General features: G+C 36.9%; 1 protein-coding gene across 3 annotated transcripts; it reads right to left on the bottom strand.

Moving 5' to 3' along the window:
* Positions 1 to 464: 464 nt before the first annotated feature.
* LOC122057342 (putative serine/threonine-protein kinase) lies at positions 465 to 7,803 on the bottom strand. Of its 3 annotated transcripts, none has more exons than XM_042619397.1 (8): positions 7,476 to 7,803; positions 7,198 to 7,340; positions 5,247 to 5,359; positions 4,843 to 5,053; positions 4,216 to 4,453; positions 2,669 to 2,819; positions 820 to 1,160; positions 465 to 721 (listed from the first exon to the last, which is right to left on the bottom strand). In XM_042619397.1, exons 2-8 carry the CDS (start codon positions 7,277 to 7,279, stop codon positions 691 to 693), a joined length of 1,167 nt encoding a protein of 388 aa, XP_042475331.1. In that variant the 5' UTR covers positions 7,280 to 7,340; positions 7,476 to 7,803; the 3' UTR covers positions 465 to 690. The 3 variants fall into 3 exon arrangements, with proteins under 3 accessions (XP_042475331.1, XP_042475332.1, XP_042475334.1); XM_042619398.1 differs by lacking the exon at positions 7,476 to 7,803 and adding an exon at positions 5,958 to 6,028 and having other exon boundaries at positions 7,198 to 7,331; XM_042619400.1 differs by lacking the exon at positions 7,476 to 7,803 and adding an exon at positions 5,958 to 6,034 and having other exon boundaries at positions 7,198 to 7,328.
* Positions 7,804 to 19,169: the final 11,366 nt, after the last annotated feature.

Here is a 19,169-nt window from a genome sequence, read left to right as displayed (position 1 = left end):
ATCATTAAGGCTATGTTTGGAAACCAAGAAAAAAAAATTCAAAAAATTTTGAATTTTAGAGTGAGACGCATAAAAAATCATTGTTTACTGTGTCTTTCTTACTATTTTCTTTTCTTTGCCTCCAAATAAGAAAATCATTGGTCACTTCTTGTTGCAGCAGAGGGGGACGATACTGTTTCCTCAAATGACTTGGTTTCCTTTTGTAGTTTTCCCACTAAAGGTAAGCGATGATCAAAAGAAGTAAATAAGGTACAAAATTAGACGTCAAGGCATACCTCGGACGTACAGCATAGAAAGAAAAAAAGAAAAAAAAAACCCACCTGCATTGCCATCCACAGTTAATCTTTGTAGCAACATGAAGATCTATATCTAGGTCTTGACATAGCGTCTCATTCTAAATCAGCTACAATGAATGAGACGCTATGTAAAGGGAAGTGAATGGGGCTTTTGCCCTCAATTCCAAATTATTTAATTACATGATAAAACATGTGAAAAAACTACACATTTTAACCATCCTAGAGGCCCCATACCAGTACTTGCATGTCAATCTCAAAGTTCACACAAAAATTACACATTTTAATCCTCTTAACAAATCTCACACGCCCTCATGGCTGTTGATCTCAAGGGCAAAATTGTATGGGTATTTGACATCACATGCCAATAATCAGCACCCAGGATAACATCAATTATTTACAGGTAATACTCCTTTTCCTCTCCCTTCCTGCATTGTACCATCAAAACCTTACACAATCCAAAAAGCTTGGTCGTGGGAAACCAAACAGGAAAAAATTGAAGAGCTACAAAAAACTACACTCTCACCTTGGTTCCATCGTTGAAATGGAAAGAGAGTTGCCTAAATGGGTGAAAGGATTTATTGATTTACCCTTCTGTGCCTGATTAGTCTCCAGTGAACTACTACCACCTGAGGATTGAGAAATTTGATCCTTATATACACCTGGCTGAATCAATGAGTTGACATTGAGGTTCATCTCTTTGGAGAGCATCTCCACCACCTGTGTCATGGAGGGCCTCTGGGAAGATGCAGCCTGGGTACAAAACAGTGCTACCTTAATAAAGCGGACCACCTCTTCCTCCGGGAACTCGATTAATTCTGGATCAACTATTTCCAATAGCCTATCTTCCTCTTTCAGTTTCCATGTCTGTAACATCATCCATAGATTTAATCAGCATAAACAAGTTTAATCTCTCTCACATACAGGGGGACAATTCAGTATTCAGATTTTAACTGGTCAGGATAACATAGAGCTCTTCAAGCAGAATATAAATGCTGCCAACAAAATGGAATGGATTTACAACTGGAACATGCACAAAGACATGGACACATGCATTTGATCTTTAAACATGGATATAAAAATCAAGACACTTACCACAATAAACCCAAATATGCAACAATACATGTCATATAGTTTGTTTCAAGCTTTTATGATGAATTATTTGTCAAATAGTTTAACTCACAAACTCAGCCAAATAACTAAATAAATTGTACATGCAGAGGAGCAATATTGTAAGTATGAACTTAGAATAGGCTGAGCACATGCTAGTTTTATATGCTTAGGGTATATAATGGAGTGAAAATAAGAGAAGTAAGATAAATTTATCCAAGTTGAAGCATCTAAAAATGTCTGATACATGAAAATCATAAAGTACATATAAAAAAAAGGGCATACCCAGTGCACGAGGATCCCGCCATTGCGGGATCTGGGGAGGGTCATAATGTATGCAGCCTTACCCCCGCTTCACGAAGAGGCTGTTTCCAGACTTGAACCCGTGACCACTAGGTCGCAATGGAGCAATCCTTCTGTTACCCCGAGGTTCAGTTGGAAAAAAAAAAATGTGAATCACAAAATCCTATGATCTCCTTCATCAACTGAGCCTTTTTCCAACTGAACAAGGTCAGGCTAAATGGATCTTGCTTCACTGATCAACCTTGTCTATATCCATGTTTGCTTCCAACTCAAAGCCATTCATATCTTTTATCATCACTCCTTTCCAACAATTTTTGGTCCATCCCTTGGTCTTTTAACCCCTCTAGTTTGCATCATACTGCTCTTCCTTCGAAGTACATTCAATGGCCTAGCCCATACCACATTAGACATCTCAACCAGCCTCCTATCAAAGCCACTCCTAAATCAACTTGAATTTTTTTCATTCTTATTTTATATTTTCTAGTTTTACCCATCCATCTAAACTTTCCCATTTTCTGATACACCAATGTGTTATTTTCTTTTGTCGCCTAGCATTCAACTCCATACAATATTTCCCGTCTTATAACTATGCTATAGAAATTTTCTTTTAGTGAGATGCATTCGTTACATAACACTCTAGAAGCAATTCTCTATTGCACCTACCCAGTTATAATTTTTTGAGCAATTATAAATTATTTGACTTTTTCAACTAATTTACATATGCATTTTCACTGGACTGCTAAAGTCGGCCAGCCATTTGGATTTCACTATGAGGCTGCTGTTGTCTTTTTTGTTTGCAACAGTTGTACCAAAATACAAGATCCTGTAACAATTTGATCATTTCTTAGGAAGACGAGCAGAAATAGGAAAATAGTTTCCTTTTTCCTTTTGGAAGGTAAAGAAAACTGAAGCTTTAGTGCATCAAATGACTGCACTATTATAATGAGTGGTAGAAGAGCTACCCATTCCACAAGAAGCATCAGATCCTCGCCAAATGCTGCCTTTGTATTACTTCTGCCACTTATTATTTCAAGTATAAGCACTCCAAAACTGTAGATATCAGCCTTTCTCGTCAGCTGTCCCAACAAAGCATACTCTGGAGCCAAGTAACCCCTGCAAAAACAAACCAAAAATCTGTCAAAGGTCAGTGCAGGATGCTGCAAAGCATTAAATCCTCTATTGCTCGGGCAAAAATATTGCCAATTCATTGTAATTGAATTACAAGACTACAGCGTATTTTACATGCAAGAAAATCATATTTGAGAAAGCAACGGCTGCTCCGCGGATGCAAGTAGCAAGACTAATTTTTTTCATACAGTAGAAACTAAACTAATCAACGGCTTGGGGCTTTTCTAATATTCAACTTCTAGGATTAACCTATATTTAATCAGTCACAATTTTCTGGTTGAACCAGATGTTTCATGCATGTATATTAACAAATAATTATCATGACATCCTCTGCATTCTGCTAATGTAGAAAGTCATGCAAATGGAATGCAAATGAGATTTAGATTACCATCAAACATATAAAAAACTTGGGCCAAATTCGGCTGCCACCAGTGAAATGGTTTCATTTTGGTTTACCATCAGAATTTAGTGCACATCTTCGACAAAAAAGGACAAATTTTCATCAACAGCAATATATCAATATCTAACGTGTCTTGGATGAGCAACTCAGTGACTCATTTCAACTCAATTGCTAAATTCTATTTCAGACAATGAAAGGGTGAAACCATTCTGACTCAATGTCCCAATGGCCCCAAACATGGACCAGACCTTTAGCTCAAGGGAAAAGGCTTTATGACATTCCAAGCATTTTTTGAAAAACAAGATTCCCTAGACAGGCCGGCCAGGAAACCATTACCTTAGTTCATTCATATACCCCACATGCATAGACCCTCAACCCCAGGACCAAGGTCTGGGTCCAGAACTGGTTACAAGTTACAACTACAAATGCTTAACCCATTTCTGATCTGGATTAGGAAAAAAATGGATCTAGCTTAAGATCCAAATTACATAAGATTGGCATGAGTTCGAGAAGATCACAGGTCTGGTCACTCCATCTTATGCCCTACTCTTGCTACAAACTTGAAACTAGTAATGATGATTGAGATTTTCAATATTTTTTATGGGACCTCATCTTAGTTTTGCTTCCACTGCATAAGAATGCAATAAATTGCATGGTAGAGAATGTGAATTTGATTAAATTTTCTTGGTGGAGGTGGTCTAGCTGAACAATATCAATCAAATCATGGTTTCTTCATACCTTGCATGTTAAAGTACCCCCAGTTAAACTGCCCAGAATACCAGATGATCATCTAGATCAGCCCATGGCTTATAAATGAATGATTAATAATCAGTTTAGCAGAATCATATACAATGGAGAGTGAACAGGGCCTAGATCCAAGGGAACCCACCTTAAACCAGATTCTAATACAAATTACCGGTAAATAGCTCAGACCGGATATCAAAGAGAGAAAGCAATGCAGTTTAAACAAAGGATGCTTACATTGTTCCGGCAACTTTGGTACTAAGATGAGTGACATTGTCTGGGAAAAGTTTAGCCAACCCAAAGTCTCCAATTTTAGGACACAACTCTCTGTCAAGAAGTATATTACTGGCCTTGATATCTCGGTGGACAATATGCGGTTTAGCTTCCTCATGAAGAAATGCAAGACCATGAGCTGTACCCATGCATATGGCAGCTCTTTTAGGCCAGTCTAGAGTGCTCCTTTTATTATTTGGACCTGAAATGGAAGATGCCAAATAGAAGTTAGTCTGGAAATTCATTTGAATCCACTTGCTAAATAGAGAAACATGTTTTGGATGAGTCAACTCAGTGACTGAACAGCTTGAACATTATTTCAGTTCTACTGATAGGACAGGAACATTATGTTGTAGGACGTTGCATTCTCCTTGGTACTGCCACTTGCCTGAGTCACATTAGCAAAGGCCGTAATTGTCATGCAAGTTAGGATGGCAGGATTATAGGCCTAAAATATCATCTTAATTTGTTGCTTGCTACAATTAGAAAATTACAGGAGTTAAGTCACAGTTCAAGAACAAGACAAGTTGCTTCTTGAAAGAGGTATTACAGAAGTCGTTTTTAGATGATATGCCTGTATCTGCTAATTACCGAGTAAAGCACTTGCAAGGCTGTTGTTCTCCAGATACTCGTAGATCAGCATACGATTACTTCCTTCAATGCAACACCCAATGAGTTGAACAAGGTTCGGATGTCTAACATTTGATATCATCTCAATCTCAGTCAAGAACTCACGATTTCCTTGTTTAGATTCTGCAGACAGAGACTTAATTGCAACCTCAGTACCGTTTGGTAAAACACCCTGCAATCAACATGCACAAAATTGGGTAGCTTCAAAAACAGATGCTTTGAAGAAAGTTTGATGTCCCTGAGCCCACACCCACAAACACCTGCCCCTTAGAGATACCAGACATTCATGGGGCAGTTTAATTTAGTACAGAAAGATGATTATGTAATAATGAAATTATGGAAAAAGAGAAGTAGCAAAATCTTACCCTATAGACAACACCAAAACCGCCTGCACCGACTCGATTTGATTGGTGGAAGTTTCCTGTTGCAGATCTCAATGAATGATGGGAGAACAACCGTACATTGTCGGGAGCAATCTCTACATAAGCAAAAAAACATAAAACAACATCCAAACATGTCAGCAGCTAAACTGATTTGTGTATTTATTACTATAAAGTAGGAAGTACTCAGAATTTTTTTTGCAATGTATTTTTTATGAATTTCCAATTCAGATTTTATTTTTGTCCTTCATGTCTTCCTTTTACTTTAGAAAATAATATACAACGTTTACTGGTCCATCAAATTTTTTAAGAACATAAACTCCTAAATAAAGAAGTAAAAAATCCACAAAAATATGGATAACTAATTCATGGGAAACGCTATATACCTGAAATTCTTCAATTCTTGCTCTAAATACAACTTAAATGAAAGAAGCTAGTTGGGATTTGAAGAACACTTAACAACACACTGAAAATCCTATAATACTAAGGAAATATTGAAACAGAAGCAAAAGCAGAATCTGATCTTCAGAAGTGGTAGGACACATAGTTAGACCTGGAGTTGTTATAAGTTATTCAATCAGGGCTTCTACACTTTGAAGCTCATTTGGAATGGGAGAGCAGGCAAATAACACCAACTGTGCTCATTGGACAGAAAGACCAATTTTGATGAGGATCTAAGTTCTGGACTTTAATTACCCTGTTCAGCCATGTCTGCAACTAACAGCTCTTCCTGGAAGCTTGAGTTCGATACCTTCTTCCCACATACTCTACAGCTAAGGATACTAAATCAGTTTAAAACTAAGATTATATAATTTAAAATTAGGAAAAAAAAACTTAACAACCTACACTTTTAATCATTGGTAAGGAAATATGTTTTCAGAAAACTTTCTAGATGCTTGTAAAGTAAACAAATAAATATCTGTACGAGAAATGTTCCCAGCACCAACAGTGTTCTTTGGTTTCTGGAACCACCAGTTACTTCTTCCATTTCGAAGTGCCTGTTGGTCCTTCCAACCATCATATAGATATGTAATTCACTGGTATTCCACATGTCAAATTCAATGGCCTAAATCAACTGTATGACATGTAATGTGTTATGAGACTTATCCCCTTGTTTTTTTCTATGGTCAGTTTTTCTTCAAACATAATTGACTTATAGAAAATAATTTGGAAAGCATTATTTTGACATGTGGCAATGTTGGTTAGGAAAAAATATCAACCTATGATTATACAATGCATGCAAATCATGTCACAAAATTTAAGCACCAAAAGCACAGGGATGCGACGGCCTTTGGCGCCAAAATTGAAAAACACCACATATTTATAACAAAACTTTGCCTTAAAGTATTTCTGCTAATTTAAAATTAAAGTATAAATATAATTATGATTTTTTCATATCATTTAACATTAGAAAAATCCAAGTCTAATTATACAGACACACAAACCCCTCCCCCTCCCCATCCCCACAGAGAGAGAGAGAGAGGAAAATAGCGTGCAGTCATGTAGGTACGGATTAAAGGAACCAAGAAAAAGGCAGCATCCGGAGTAGGCCAAGAAGCTTTACTGATTGAAAGGACAAGGAACCATTTTGGAATTCTCAGTGCTTTTGATCCAAATAAACACTCTCTATACCAGTTACCATTGAAAATTCAAAGATGTGACTTACAGCCTATTGCATAAACTACATAGATAGGTGATAACCAAATCTCCAGTATGACCCTAATGATCGAGTGGAGGACTCTCCTGAAGCACATCGAAGTTCAATCTGAACACAAGAGTGTTTGTATTGAAAAAATTTCTGAAAATGAATTAAAAATGAATGGGAGTTGTCTAATACATGCACCAGTCCAGGGTGTTTTCTAGGTATACGTTTTGGAGCACCAGGCAATTGAATTTGAATAAAGTTAAACAATACAAAGATAATTGGGTTTCTTACCTTCTGTCTCTGAAGATTTCACATTCTTCTCTTTACTTGATTTCGATTTGGATTTGAATACACCGAAGCAGGACAGGTTCATCGCAATTTAATTAGGCTTTAAAAATCACCACAAATGATAACTATCTTCTTTGTCGACAGACCTACAAAATTACAAATATTAACTCATCAGTACCTACAAAACTAAGAACAAAACCAAACAATGACCTGAGAATCATAGCAGAATCATCAAAACCAGAAGAGAAGAAGATGAAGAAAACGAAGAAGTAAATAGTTACCATGGTACCAGTTAGATCTGGAAGCGCAACTTGAAACCCAAGAAACGGTGAGAAGAAGGATTAAATTTCACAGAGAGAAGAGAATTGGGAGAGAGGAAAGGAATGTCAGTGGGAAGATCAAATTGAGGAAGAAGAGGAAGCTTAGCTTCGGAATCAACCTATGGCAAAGTCGTAGTAAACTGGTTTCGTTCATCAGTTAATATAAACACGAAACGTACTTCGTCTTCGCTTTAGCTTTCGTCTTCTATGGTGTGGTTGTAGCTTGGTTCGGGCTTTGACCATCTTATCGATTCAAATTGAAGCTGTTGGTGGGTGAGAGAAGGTCAAGCCGGCATTAGACTCTCAACTCTCTAGTCTCTAGAGATAGAGAGACCGATGCCAATGCCGATACCGATACCGATACATAAAACGGAGAAATGAATTATTGATAATTGATATTTGATAGACAGCGATAGTCTTGGGAAACGGAATTCACTGCTTCAGTACACTACCGTTAAATTTCCACTTCAGCATGCTCGTGTCATTTGGATCATTTAACTTGTGGGATGGGTCTTAAAAACTGAGATTCCAGATCAATGTCCAGGTCAGCATGATGAAGAACCATATCATGGCTGATGGAGTTGCCTTTCCTATGGGTTTCGAATTACGTTAAGCATTTTGACTATTTAAATTATCTTCCTAGAACAGACGCAGAAGGTCAGCACCCAGATTTGAACTTTCCGGCCTTTCTTTCTTCCTGGTAAAAGCAGATTTGAACTTTTTTCCTTTATATTAATGATTATTAAGTGATGACACTTAAAAAAAATAAAAAATTTCAATCATGACTCATGAGGGGCCCCCTACAGCGCCAGCGTCAGATATAAGGCATGCAACCATCACCTTGTCCTTGATTGCTGGTACACGTCTACGAGTCTAAACACAAGGTCTCCCGTGGATAAAAAAACATTTGCCTAAAAAAAAAATTTAGATTAGATACTGCTACTTGATAGTGTATGCACATACCAGTACTCATGGCTAATAGAAGGGTATGCATGAGTATCTTCAACGTAGGATAGTATGATCTTTTTCTCACCTGTTACGTTTTGGTATAGATACACATTATTAGGGTAGTGTTTTTTCTTATAAAAAATTATTAATGATGACAATAAAAGAATGGTATAGCTTTAGGAGGTATTTTAAAGGGAAAATGAAGGTACTCGCTTGTTGTGTTTACACCTAGACACATGCGGGCATAAAAAGACTACACTGCCTTGCAACTCATGCGTTCAAGACGCCTTTGTGTGGCTTTCCATTTGTCTACACACTAACATAGAGGTCGTGCAAGTGAGTAACATTCTCTTGCCCTTATTAATTAAGGAATAATGTTCTATGTGAGGGAGCACAACCTCCACCACAATCTTTCTTTCTCCTCCTCCATGTGAAATGGCCTATATAGCCTGAGGAAAACGACAAAATGTGGGGGCCGCCGGTAGATGTTGTGCTCCACCCCTCCCCTACCATAGTTTGAGGGATCATATTGGATTGGTATTGGCATTGATCAGTACAAACAAAGGTTAAAATGATCAAAAAGTGGCTTTAAACGTAAAATCAAGGGTATTTTTGTCTAATCAAAAGTGATCTGATCAATATCAATCGTGACCAATCCTATTCACCATACCAAGTTCTCAAACTATGCCCCCCACAGAAAATACTCTCCCTTTAACTGAAGGAGAGAAGAGTTCTCTGACAGGGAGCATGGCCCTAGTAGGGCCAATGTATACTCATGTGGAAACATCGAAAGGAGAGCATTTTCGCCTTTTCATTGGGGTGGGGCGGTTATTTTACCCTCTTTTGTGTCATTTTTGGAAAAAAATCATTTTTCCCTAAATTCAAGGACGTGTATTTATTTGCCCTGCAATCACTCTTTAAAGAATCGGAATTGAAATTGAATCAGGTCGATTCCTATCTATTCTGATCGATTCATGGACTGACCTAATCCAGAACGCCACAATCAATACAAGGAGTCACAAATTTTGAATACGTGGTGTCAGCCAAAAGAACGGGTGGGTGATAAGGATTCGGTTGAGGGGCATTTTGGGGATAAAAACAATAATTGAAGGCGAGTTTCACTTGCCAATGGCAATGGGTGACGCAGGATTCGGGAGAGTCCGAGACTCAAGACTCAAGCATATATAAGTTATGCATATCAATATCGGTATTGGTATCGATTTTAGCCGCTATTAATACAATCTCGAGTTGGATGATGGTATCATATTGGCCGTATCAAATGTATTGGATTGGTATCAACTGAGACCGATCCCTAATCCCTAATCGATTCGGATTAGTTATTCGTATCTTTTCATAGGTAAAACAATTATAAAAAAAAAAATTGTACTTTTTAAAAAAAGCAAAGGCAAAATAGACCTATTGTCCCCTAAATCCAAATCGATATCGAATCGATACATTTACCATTATCGTCCCCTAAATCCATGGCTGAGATCAATCAATATTACTTGTATTTTCATAAAATTATTATGGGAAAAGGTTGGGTATGCCGCCGATATCATGTATGCTAGCACCCATTGTGTCTATCTCTCTCTTCCTTTTTTTGAAAATGATCCTCATATCCTTTTTGAATTATACTCCATCATGTGTTTCTATTGGTGCTATCCGCTAACATACTTGATATCGACGGCATACCTATCCTTCTTCCAATTATTATTTTTCTTTTTTGTATAATTTTGGCATTCATACCAATACAATACCTAATTCTAGATCCATCAGATGTGATCGATCTTAATTGATATTGATATCAATGATACATCTGATTCGAGATCGATACCTAAAACCATGTATGAACCTGAAATTATGAAGTGGAGAGAGACTCTAAGACAGATCCTCCGTGAGTTTGGGGCGGTGTTATCGAGGTAGTTAGTTTTTTTTTTTTTTTTTGATAGATCAGGTAGCGAAGCCCTTGCTCTTTTTGGAAGGTTTGTTTTGCTTTCCTTACCGATGACGAAAAGTCGAAAGTTTATAAAGTGAAAAAATAGCGTTTTGTAACTCCCCTTGGCATCGAGTAGCTGTCAGGTCTTACTCTTTTTGGTTGTTGTTTGTCATTGTATTCTGAGTGTGATATTTGTTTAAGATCCTAACAAAAAAATAGTTCTTTCAAATGGAAGCTAAAAGAAAAAAAAAAAATTATTCTTGTTGAAACCAAGCTTGGTTACAAAATAGTTTTAACCACCTTTTGGAGTTATCATTGTTGAAAAACTAGGTTCTTCAACTTGGTTCCAATAAAAAAAACCTGGTCAAGACAATATAAAAAAGATTTAAAAAAAAAAATGTACAGGAGTAAGAACGAGACAAGTCTTTTATATATATATATATATATATATATATATATATATATATATGTATATATATTTTTTATAAGAAGAAAAACCTTGACAATTGGGCATAGGCTGTTGGATTGTGTTGCCCAACACATTTGTGTTATTTTTATACATAATTATTGGACATTTTTATTTTATTTTGTAGCTTATGGAATTGATTAAATGATATCATTATTGTTTGGTCTAACTATTAGATTAGTGGACTAGTTTATGGATGATCATCTGAATGAGCCACGTTATAGTTCTTGACTTGACCGCACCTATCATGATGCATTATGTGCTTACATATGCATTGTTATACTATGATAGGTTGGAAGGAGGTAAGTCAAAATTGCTCAGACTATGGGAGACATAAAGACTAATCTCCTGATGGTCTATGGTGTCTATCCATGGAAAGACCTCGTGTACGTTGAGTGTTGATCTTAATGACTAATGTTCCATTTCCAATGACTTGAAAATCAAAAAAGTGTATGCATACCTACAACTACCGATTTGAAAAGATTTGTTATCAAAATTGTTTTGCAGGAAAAATGTTTTTATTTATTAATATAAAAATATTATATATTTTCTCTTTTTACAAAAATCAATTTTAATTTATGAAATAGGCAATTTGTATTTTTGTTCCCTTTTTTTCTTTTGAGGACATTTTAATAATTGTCAAGGTAAGCCCAAGGGGCATTCTGGATGTGATCATTAGATGGCGAGCATCTCAGTTGGGGTTGGACTTTATGGTTGGTCATCTCCACCCTAAAAATATAAATATCTCAAGGTCACGCTTGCAAGAGGACTTTAGGAAAATCAAAATACCTTGTGGTATACCTATCTAGCTAGGGTGAGCACCCTAATTGCTTATAAGTTTCTTGAATTTTTTGTGGCTTTATCCTATTGTGATCTACTATAATCTCCTGCAAAAGATCTATTTCTCCAAAAGGTATGTCAATTGTATGTCTTTTATTAGTCTTTCATATTTGTGAAAAAACAATCTTATGATTTTTCTTTCTTTTGGGTTTGTATCATGTCTTTTCAAGAGCTCTTTTTTCAATATAGGCAATGCCAAGACACAGATATGTGTGAAAAAACTACATTGTCCCACCCTATGCGTTGAAGATACTTTTGCATGCCCTCCCATTGGGCCCACACGCTAGTGTTGCCTACACCAGATTGACAGGGTTATTTCTCATATATATATATATATATGGAAAAGGTTGGGCATGCCCAACCCTCATTGATAAATTTAATAAGGGAATAGAACTCTCCTTTGTCAGGCAGCCCCTGAGCCAACATGAGGGGCAATAAAGAAGATACATGGGCATCAATAAAGGGAGGGTGTTTTGTATTTCAAAGGGGAGGGGATGTCATTTCTGGGCATAGGGCCACATGACCAAGGAGCATTCTTTTATCTTGTTATATATATTAAAGGAAAAATAAAGTTACCTAGTTATGCGGCCCTGCATCAATATGGGGGCCAATGAGGGAGCGCACATGGGCATCAAGGGTGGGGCATAATTTTCCCATATGTCTGGGTGCAAGATCGCGCGATTGGAGAACATTCTTTTGCTTCATTACATATATTAGAAGAAAAAAAAGCACTCCCTGGTTGTACAACCCCTGTGCTCGTCCAGGGGCCAATTAGGGGATGCACATGCAAGTCATTTCTCCCCCTCTATGTCTGGGTGCAAGGTCACGGGACCGTGGATCATTCTTTTGCTCCATTACATATATTATAAAAAAAAGAACACTCCATAGTTATAAGACCCTTGTAGTGTGGGGGACAATGAAGGGCACACATGGGCATCAACTGGGGTGGGGGGCATCATTTTGCCCCCTTGTGTCTAGATGCATGGTCGTATAACCAGAAAACATCTTTTGCTACGTTACATGTATTATAGGGAAAAGAATGCTCCTTAATTGTGCAACCATTGTGCCAGCGTTGGGGCCAATGAGGGGGCACACATGGGCATCAATAAGTGTGGGGGCATCATTTTCCCCTCTAAGTTTGGGCGCAAGGTCTCACAATCATTGAGCATTCTTTTGCTTCATTACATATAATATAGGGAAAAAAAAAAAGAATACTACCTAGTTGTGTGGTCCTTGTGCTAGTATGGGAGGCACACATAGGCATCAACAAGGGTAAATGCATCATTTCTCCCTTTGTTTAGGTGTAGGGCAGTACAATCAAGAGCATTCGTTTACTCTATTACATATATTAAGGGGGAAAAGAATGCTCCTTAGTTGTGTGGCTCATGCACTAACGTTGGGGCCAATAAGTAGTTGTACATGGGCATCAACAAGAGTGGGGCCATCATTTTTCCCCCTCTATGTTTAGGCCGTGCAATCATGGAGCATTTTTTTCTCCAATTACATATTTTATGGGAAAAAGAATGCTCCCTAGTTGTGCAGTCCCTGTGCCAACATAAGGCCAATATAGGGTCGCACATACGTATCAACATGGGTTGATTTCTTGTGTTTCACAAGGTAAAGGCATCTTTTTTTTTTTTTGGTAAATGGTCAATCTATTCATTGTCACATGTAGAACGCATAGAAGAAGGATTACAGGCTCTTGCAACCACAGAGTGGAAAGCAACCATTTTGTCCTACATGGATTAGACAAGGCATTCCGAGCAAGGGAGTCGGCTACAAAGTTAGCCTCCCTTGGAATAAAACAAAACTTACAATCTAAAAATCGATCTCCCAAGTTGATAGTATCTCTGACAATGCATTGAATAGAGAGAGGAGCCTTATTCATAGCTTCAATGATATAGATAATCAGCTCCAGGCAATCAGCCTCAACAATAATATAGTTCACTACACTAGCAATCCCTTCCGACAAACTAGAACGAAGAGTCAAAGCTTCTCACTCCAAGGCATTGCAGCAACTCAGGGGCTCCGAAACAATAATCAAGGGACCTCCTCCAAGGTTAGGGATATCATTTCACCACCTTAGCATAAGGGTTGTGTGACTAGGGAGCATTCATTTCCCTATATATTATATAAAAGAAGGGAAAATGTTTTCTTTGAGGGAGTGTGACCTTTGAGCTCAGACATGTGGGGGGTAGAATGTCCGATCCGCTCCCCATGAAAGGAACATGGCTCTTATGTAGATGCTTCCTGTGCACTACCATTGACCATCACGCATGCGTAGGAATCGCACTCCCCTCAGGAATCACTTCCCATAAAAGAATATAAAGGGAGGAGGTTAGGTATGCCGTCGACTTTCCTAGAGATAGCACAAAGGGGAGGGCTAGGATGGGAGGGATATGGGCGTATTTTCTAAGAGATTGAAGAGAGAGATAAACACAGATCTGGATGTACTGGCGACATACCCAACCTTTCCTTGAATATAAAATCAGAAAAATACAAAGCTTTTTAACTTCATAATTTATACATTATGGTTCGTATCATAGTGCCACACCACTTTATGTTACATTACCTTTTTTTTTCTTTTTTTTTCTTTTTTGCTAATGATGGGTATCTAGGCCTTTGGCTTGACTAGTTCCGTGGGCCCATACTGACTCCACAACCGCGTGAATCGGGTTATACCGGGGTTGAATGAGAATCATTCAACTTTCACTAAAAACAGTGAAGTGCACTAAATAGCCCCGTGTGAGTGGCCCAAGGTGTGCCTAGTGGGAGTCGAACTTTGGATTTAGAGCTCGTACCAAGTTTGTTGCTCACCAATTGCGTTATCCCCACTTTATGTTACATTACCTTTTTAACTTTTAAAATATTGGTAAAATGCAACCCGTCATTATGTTGACTTTTAAAATATGGATTTTCTTATTAACACACTTGAATGTATTAAATAATTTATAATTTTATTTTTTTACTTTTTTGATATGATAATTTTTTCCCCCAATAAAGGTAGTATTGTCATTTTATATATGAACTCACATGACAGTAACATTTTTGATAATGATATAATGATTGTTACATTCAACTTATTTTTAAAATCTCTTTTATATCTCTATCTTATAAACCATTTGAAAATAAGGGAGACCATTAAGAGAAGATGTCAAGTTCACGATACCCTTATAGAAGTGTCATTCAGACACTACTTTTAAAATATTATAGTACTTTAATATATTATGAACATATGAAAAGTTATTACAAACCATGTCGGTTTGTCTCTTACCTCACCAACCTCTCAATAATTCTGCATAGTATTAAGAAGGGAACCAGCACCAGCTATGATCAAAGAGGAAGATGAGATGATGGTGAAAAGGTAGAAGAAGGGGAGTCCACATCATCTAGTGAGCAGTGATGCGCGGTAAGCATTAGACGGCTGAGAACATCTGGCCACTCATCCCAAGGGACTCTCAACCACCCGATGCTCATTGCATTGCACCGGTGCAACAACTACAAACAATTTTCAAATGCAAAAGCAAGATGAGGTTAAGTAGAGATCTAAGGGAAAGATCGACAAGGATGGAGCAAAGATGATGGGTTTTGGAGGTGAGAGGGGAGAAGAAGAAGGTAGTAAGTATGGGAGACTAGAAGTAGTAGTCGTCGGAGATTTCTAGGGCTTTGAGGAAGGAACAAGAGAATGGTTGGCATTCAGAAATTTGGTCATTTTTTTAAACTTGGACGAATCTTTTCAATTCTTGATCAGGTTTTATGATTTTTTTTTTCTGACTCATTTGATTTGATTTGATTTATGGTTGATATTAAGAAGTTTGGTCATTTTTTAAACTTTGATTAATCTTTTCGACTCTTGACCAGGTTTTTATGAATTTTTTTTCTCCCGTTTGACATGATCTAGTCAAAAGCTGTTTTTCTAGCAGTGCCTCGCATAGTGCAATTGGGGATCATATAGAACAAAGGTTCATGTCAACTTGTACTTGAAAATAAAGTAATAATGTAGGATGCATTTTACTTGGGAAATCTCAAGATAGGAGTATATGTTGAATGGACAGTCAAGACGAAATCCCTTTCGATGGCCAATAGTGCCAGATCATGGATTTAGTGCACGCTATCAGGTGGAGTATCGGTTATCTTCGAAATCGATATGATACAGGTACAAATTGGCACAGATCAAACCATATCGGGTAGATGTGCTCTTGGACTTCTTTAAAAATAAAAATAAAAAATCAATTTTTTTTTTTACAGTTTTACCACTAATTGTATCTTTTCACCAATACGGGATCAACCAGTATCAGTATCGGTGACTAGCAATATCGATATGGCCAACGCGATATTATACATCCCATATTAATAACAACTTTTCTTCTACAATCCGCCAGTTGCTTCTACGTAAAAGGCATGTATATGCTATATATATATATATATATATATATATCTTTGTTTCTCATGCCAATTAGAGTGACAAAATGGTTCAGTTTGTACGAAGTAAGGTGGAAAATCTTAGGATCTAATTGAGATGTATGAGGGATGCAGGTGAAAGAGTGCAAATGTTTGCATCCACTTAACCTAATCATTACTAGGTTAGTTTGGAGTGCAATGGTTAAGTCACAATATTACAACATGTTGGTTATAGGTTTAAAAATTGGAAGGCTCTTGTGTTGCAACTACCATAATTGAGAGAACCAATGATTGGATTCATGAAATCATTTACCCAATTAATTTTTTCAAATCCATTTTTTTGAAAGATAATCTTATCTTGTAAGTCTTTAAGTTAAACCCACCAATTAGTAGAGTTAAGACTCTTGTTCCTATTTATTAGTGCCCTCCCTTTCATACGATTAAACTGAATGTGGATGCTGCTAGTAAGGAAAATCCGGGCATTAATGGTGGGGGAGGCATTATTAGAAACAACAATTGGAATGTTCTTGCGGCATTCTCTAATTTCTATGGGGTGTGTTCAAATACAATGGCTGAGTTGAGAGCCCTTAGAGATGGATTGAGATTATGTGGGGAATTGGACCTCTCTGATTTTTATGTTAATTCTAACTCCTCCTTGATTGTGAAGCTGGTTACCCAAAGATCCTGTAATTTGTGGAAGTGTTGGTATTAGTTTTAGGAAATTATCAACCTTTGCGATTCTCTGAGAGCCCACACCTCATTTTCATTTTGAGAAAGCAATCGAGTAGCGGATTGGTTAACTAATTTTGCTTGTGAGTCTATTAGAAATTTGATTTTCAATAGTGATGATCCTCTTCTAGGTGATCTTAGTTGCATCATTCAAGAGGACAAAGCTGGTTTACCAGTCTTTTGAATGTAATAGTTATTTAATAAGTGTTTTCTTTTGGGTTTTGAGAGTGATAAAGTGACTTATCTCTCCTGGGTTGGGGTAAGTCGGATTATGTTCCCCTTGGTTTTTTATTATCAATTTCTTTTTTAATAAAATTCTAGGGACTATCTATAGTCCCAGATAATATTCGAGGTAAAAAAAATCAAAAATTAGAAACAACCTCTTTCGAAGCATGGGTAAAGGTGTGTATATTTACTTAACATGATCACTCCATTGAGAGATACAAAAGAGAAATTTAGACATATGCCCAAATTAACTCTAGATTTTCTACTAACCCTTTATGCCCAATTGTCACAAATCTAGCATATATATTATAGCTTGGAAAGTGGTACTAATACAATTATACTATTCACTAGTTTATGTGGATACCCTGAAACTGAATAGGACATTTTTAGGTAAAATATTTTCTTGACTGAGTTTGAACATTGCCTGCTTTCCTTAATAGAGAAATGAACACAAGAAAGTATAAATATGGCATTTTTCAACCCTCAAGTAACCTAGAGTATGATTGGCTCACATATAGACATATCTCAATCCTCAAGTGTAGAAACATTTGTTTCATTTTATTTTTAATATTCTTCCAACTAATAAAGTATTTATTTTAATGAGCAAGTGGTGCGATAAGTCCACACTCATTAGGTCTCGAGTTCAAATCTCCTACCTATTATCTCCTCCCTTCTATAGTGTATCCATATAAAATAAATAAATATTTTAGGGTGATTTACATTGAGCTCCCTTGATGTTTGCCTATATTACATCATCCCCTTAAAAATTCGTTTGTTATATTTAAATCCACCCAAATTAACACGAGAGATATTAGTTTTTGAAATGGAAAAAATGATTTTACCCCTCTCTTCTTCTTCTTTTTAACACCGTCGCGTGAGGTTGGCGTAAATCGCCCAAAAAAAAACCCCAGATATCCGCTAATAAGGGAAGTCAAGGTCTGAACTGATTGGTGTGATTTACAGGTCCTATAAAGGGTGTAATGTCTGAACTGGTTTTCAAGTTTTGATTGGGATCTTGAGATAGAAGCTGCAAGATTTGAGCGTAAAGTAAGAAAGGAAGTTGAGAGTGTAGAGCTTATTAAGTAGCTGATCTAACCGCTGATAAGGGGAGGAGGAGGATTTTTTATTCTTGTAGCTTTGGGGTGTCTCCGGGTTTGATGGATCCAAAGCTTGAGCTCTGGGTGAAAAAGTAGAGAAAAGCAGGGAGAAAGTAACGAAAGAAGAGATTGAAAACATAGAAGAATTTGGAGGGAAAAAGGTAAAGCAGAAACAGAGTGTGATAATGGGCATAGAGTATTTATGGAGAAGAGAAGAGAGGAGAAGATTAGAATATAGAAAAGGGTAAAAGGAAAGAAGAATTGCTGGTTTATAGGGATAGTATGGTATCTACAGATATCCAGAAATTTATTCAGTGGATTTGGAGAAGTGTTTTAAAAAGCAAATATCTCGATTAAAATAGAGTGGGATTTGTTCAAGATTTTGCGTGATAGACCAACAACCACCACACAATGCACCTCAAAACAGGTAGGTATGTACATACAAAGACCCACACCCACTTATACCTTCCTCCCTTGCCGTCTTTCATTCTCTCTAACTCTTTATGTTCCTCAGTGTCTGTCAATCTCTCTCTCTCTCTCTCTCTGCTTCGCTGGTATTTGAGCTTAAACAAATCGATCTGGGTCAATCTCTATTTTGTATTTCTGTTTCTAAATTGAAGAGACACTAGTTAGTAGTTAGTAGAAGAAGAAGAAGGGGTAAAATCATCTTTTTTATTTCAAAAATTAACATCTCACGGTGTTAGTTTGAGTGGATTTAAATGTAATAAACAGATTTTTAATGAGGAGGACGTAATATAGACAAATACAAGGAGAGATTGATGTAAATCAAGATGAATTTGTGATTCACATCAGATATTGTGGAGTGCGGTAATCAGGATGAATTTGCGATTGGAACTTATGCTACTATACTGAATTTGCCCTAATAGATCATGAGTGAAATACTATGAGATACTTGTCTTACCATGAAACTTTCTTATTTTTTTTTCTTTCAATTTGAGATATTTTTGAGCAGTAGCATCTGTCTCTCTTAAAATTAAAGAGCAACTCAGTGC

The sequence above is a fragment of the Macadamia integrifolia genome, chromosome 12 (genome assembly GCF_013358625.1).
Source record: "Macadamia integrifolia cultivar HAES 741 chromosome 12, SCU_Mint_v3, whole genome shotgun sequence".
NCBI classification, from domain to species: Eukaryota; Viridiplantae; Streptophyta; class Magnoliopsida; order Proteales; family Proteaceae; genus Macadamia; species Macadamia integrifolia.
Note: the sequence above shows the minus strand (reverse complement) of the source record. Positions and strands in the feature narration are given on the sequence as shown.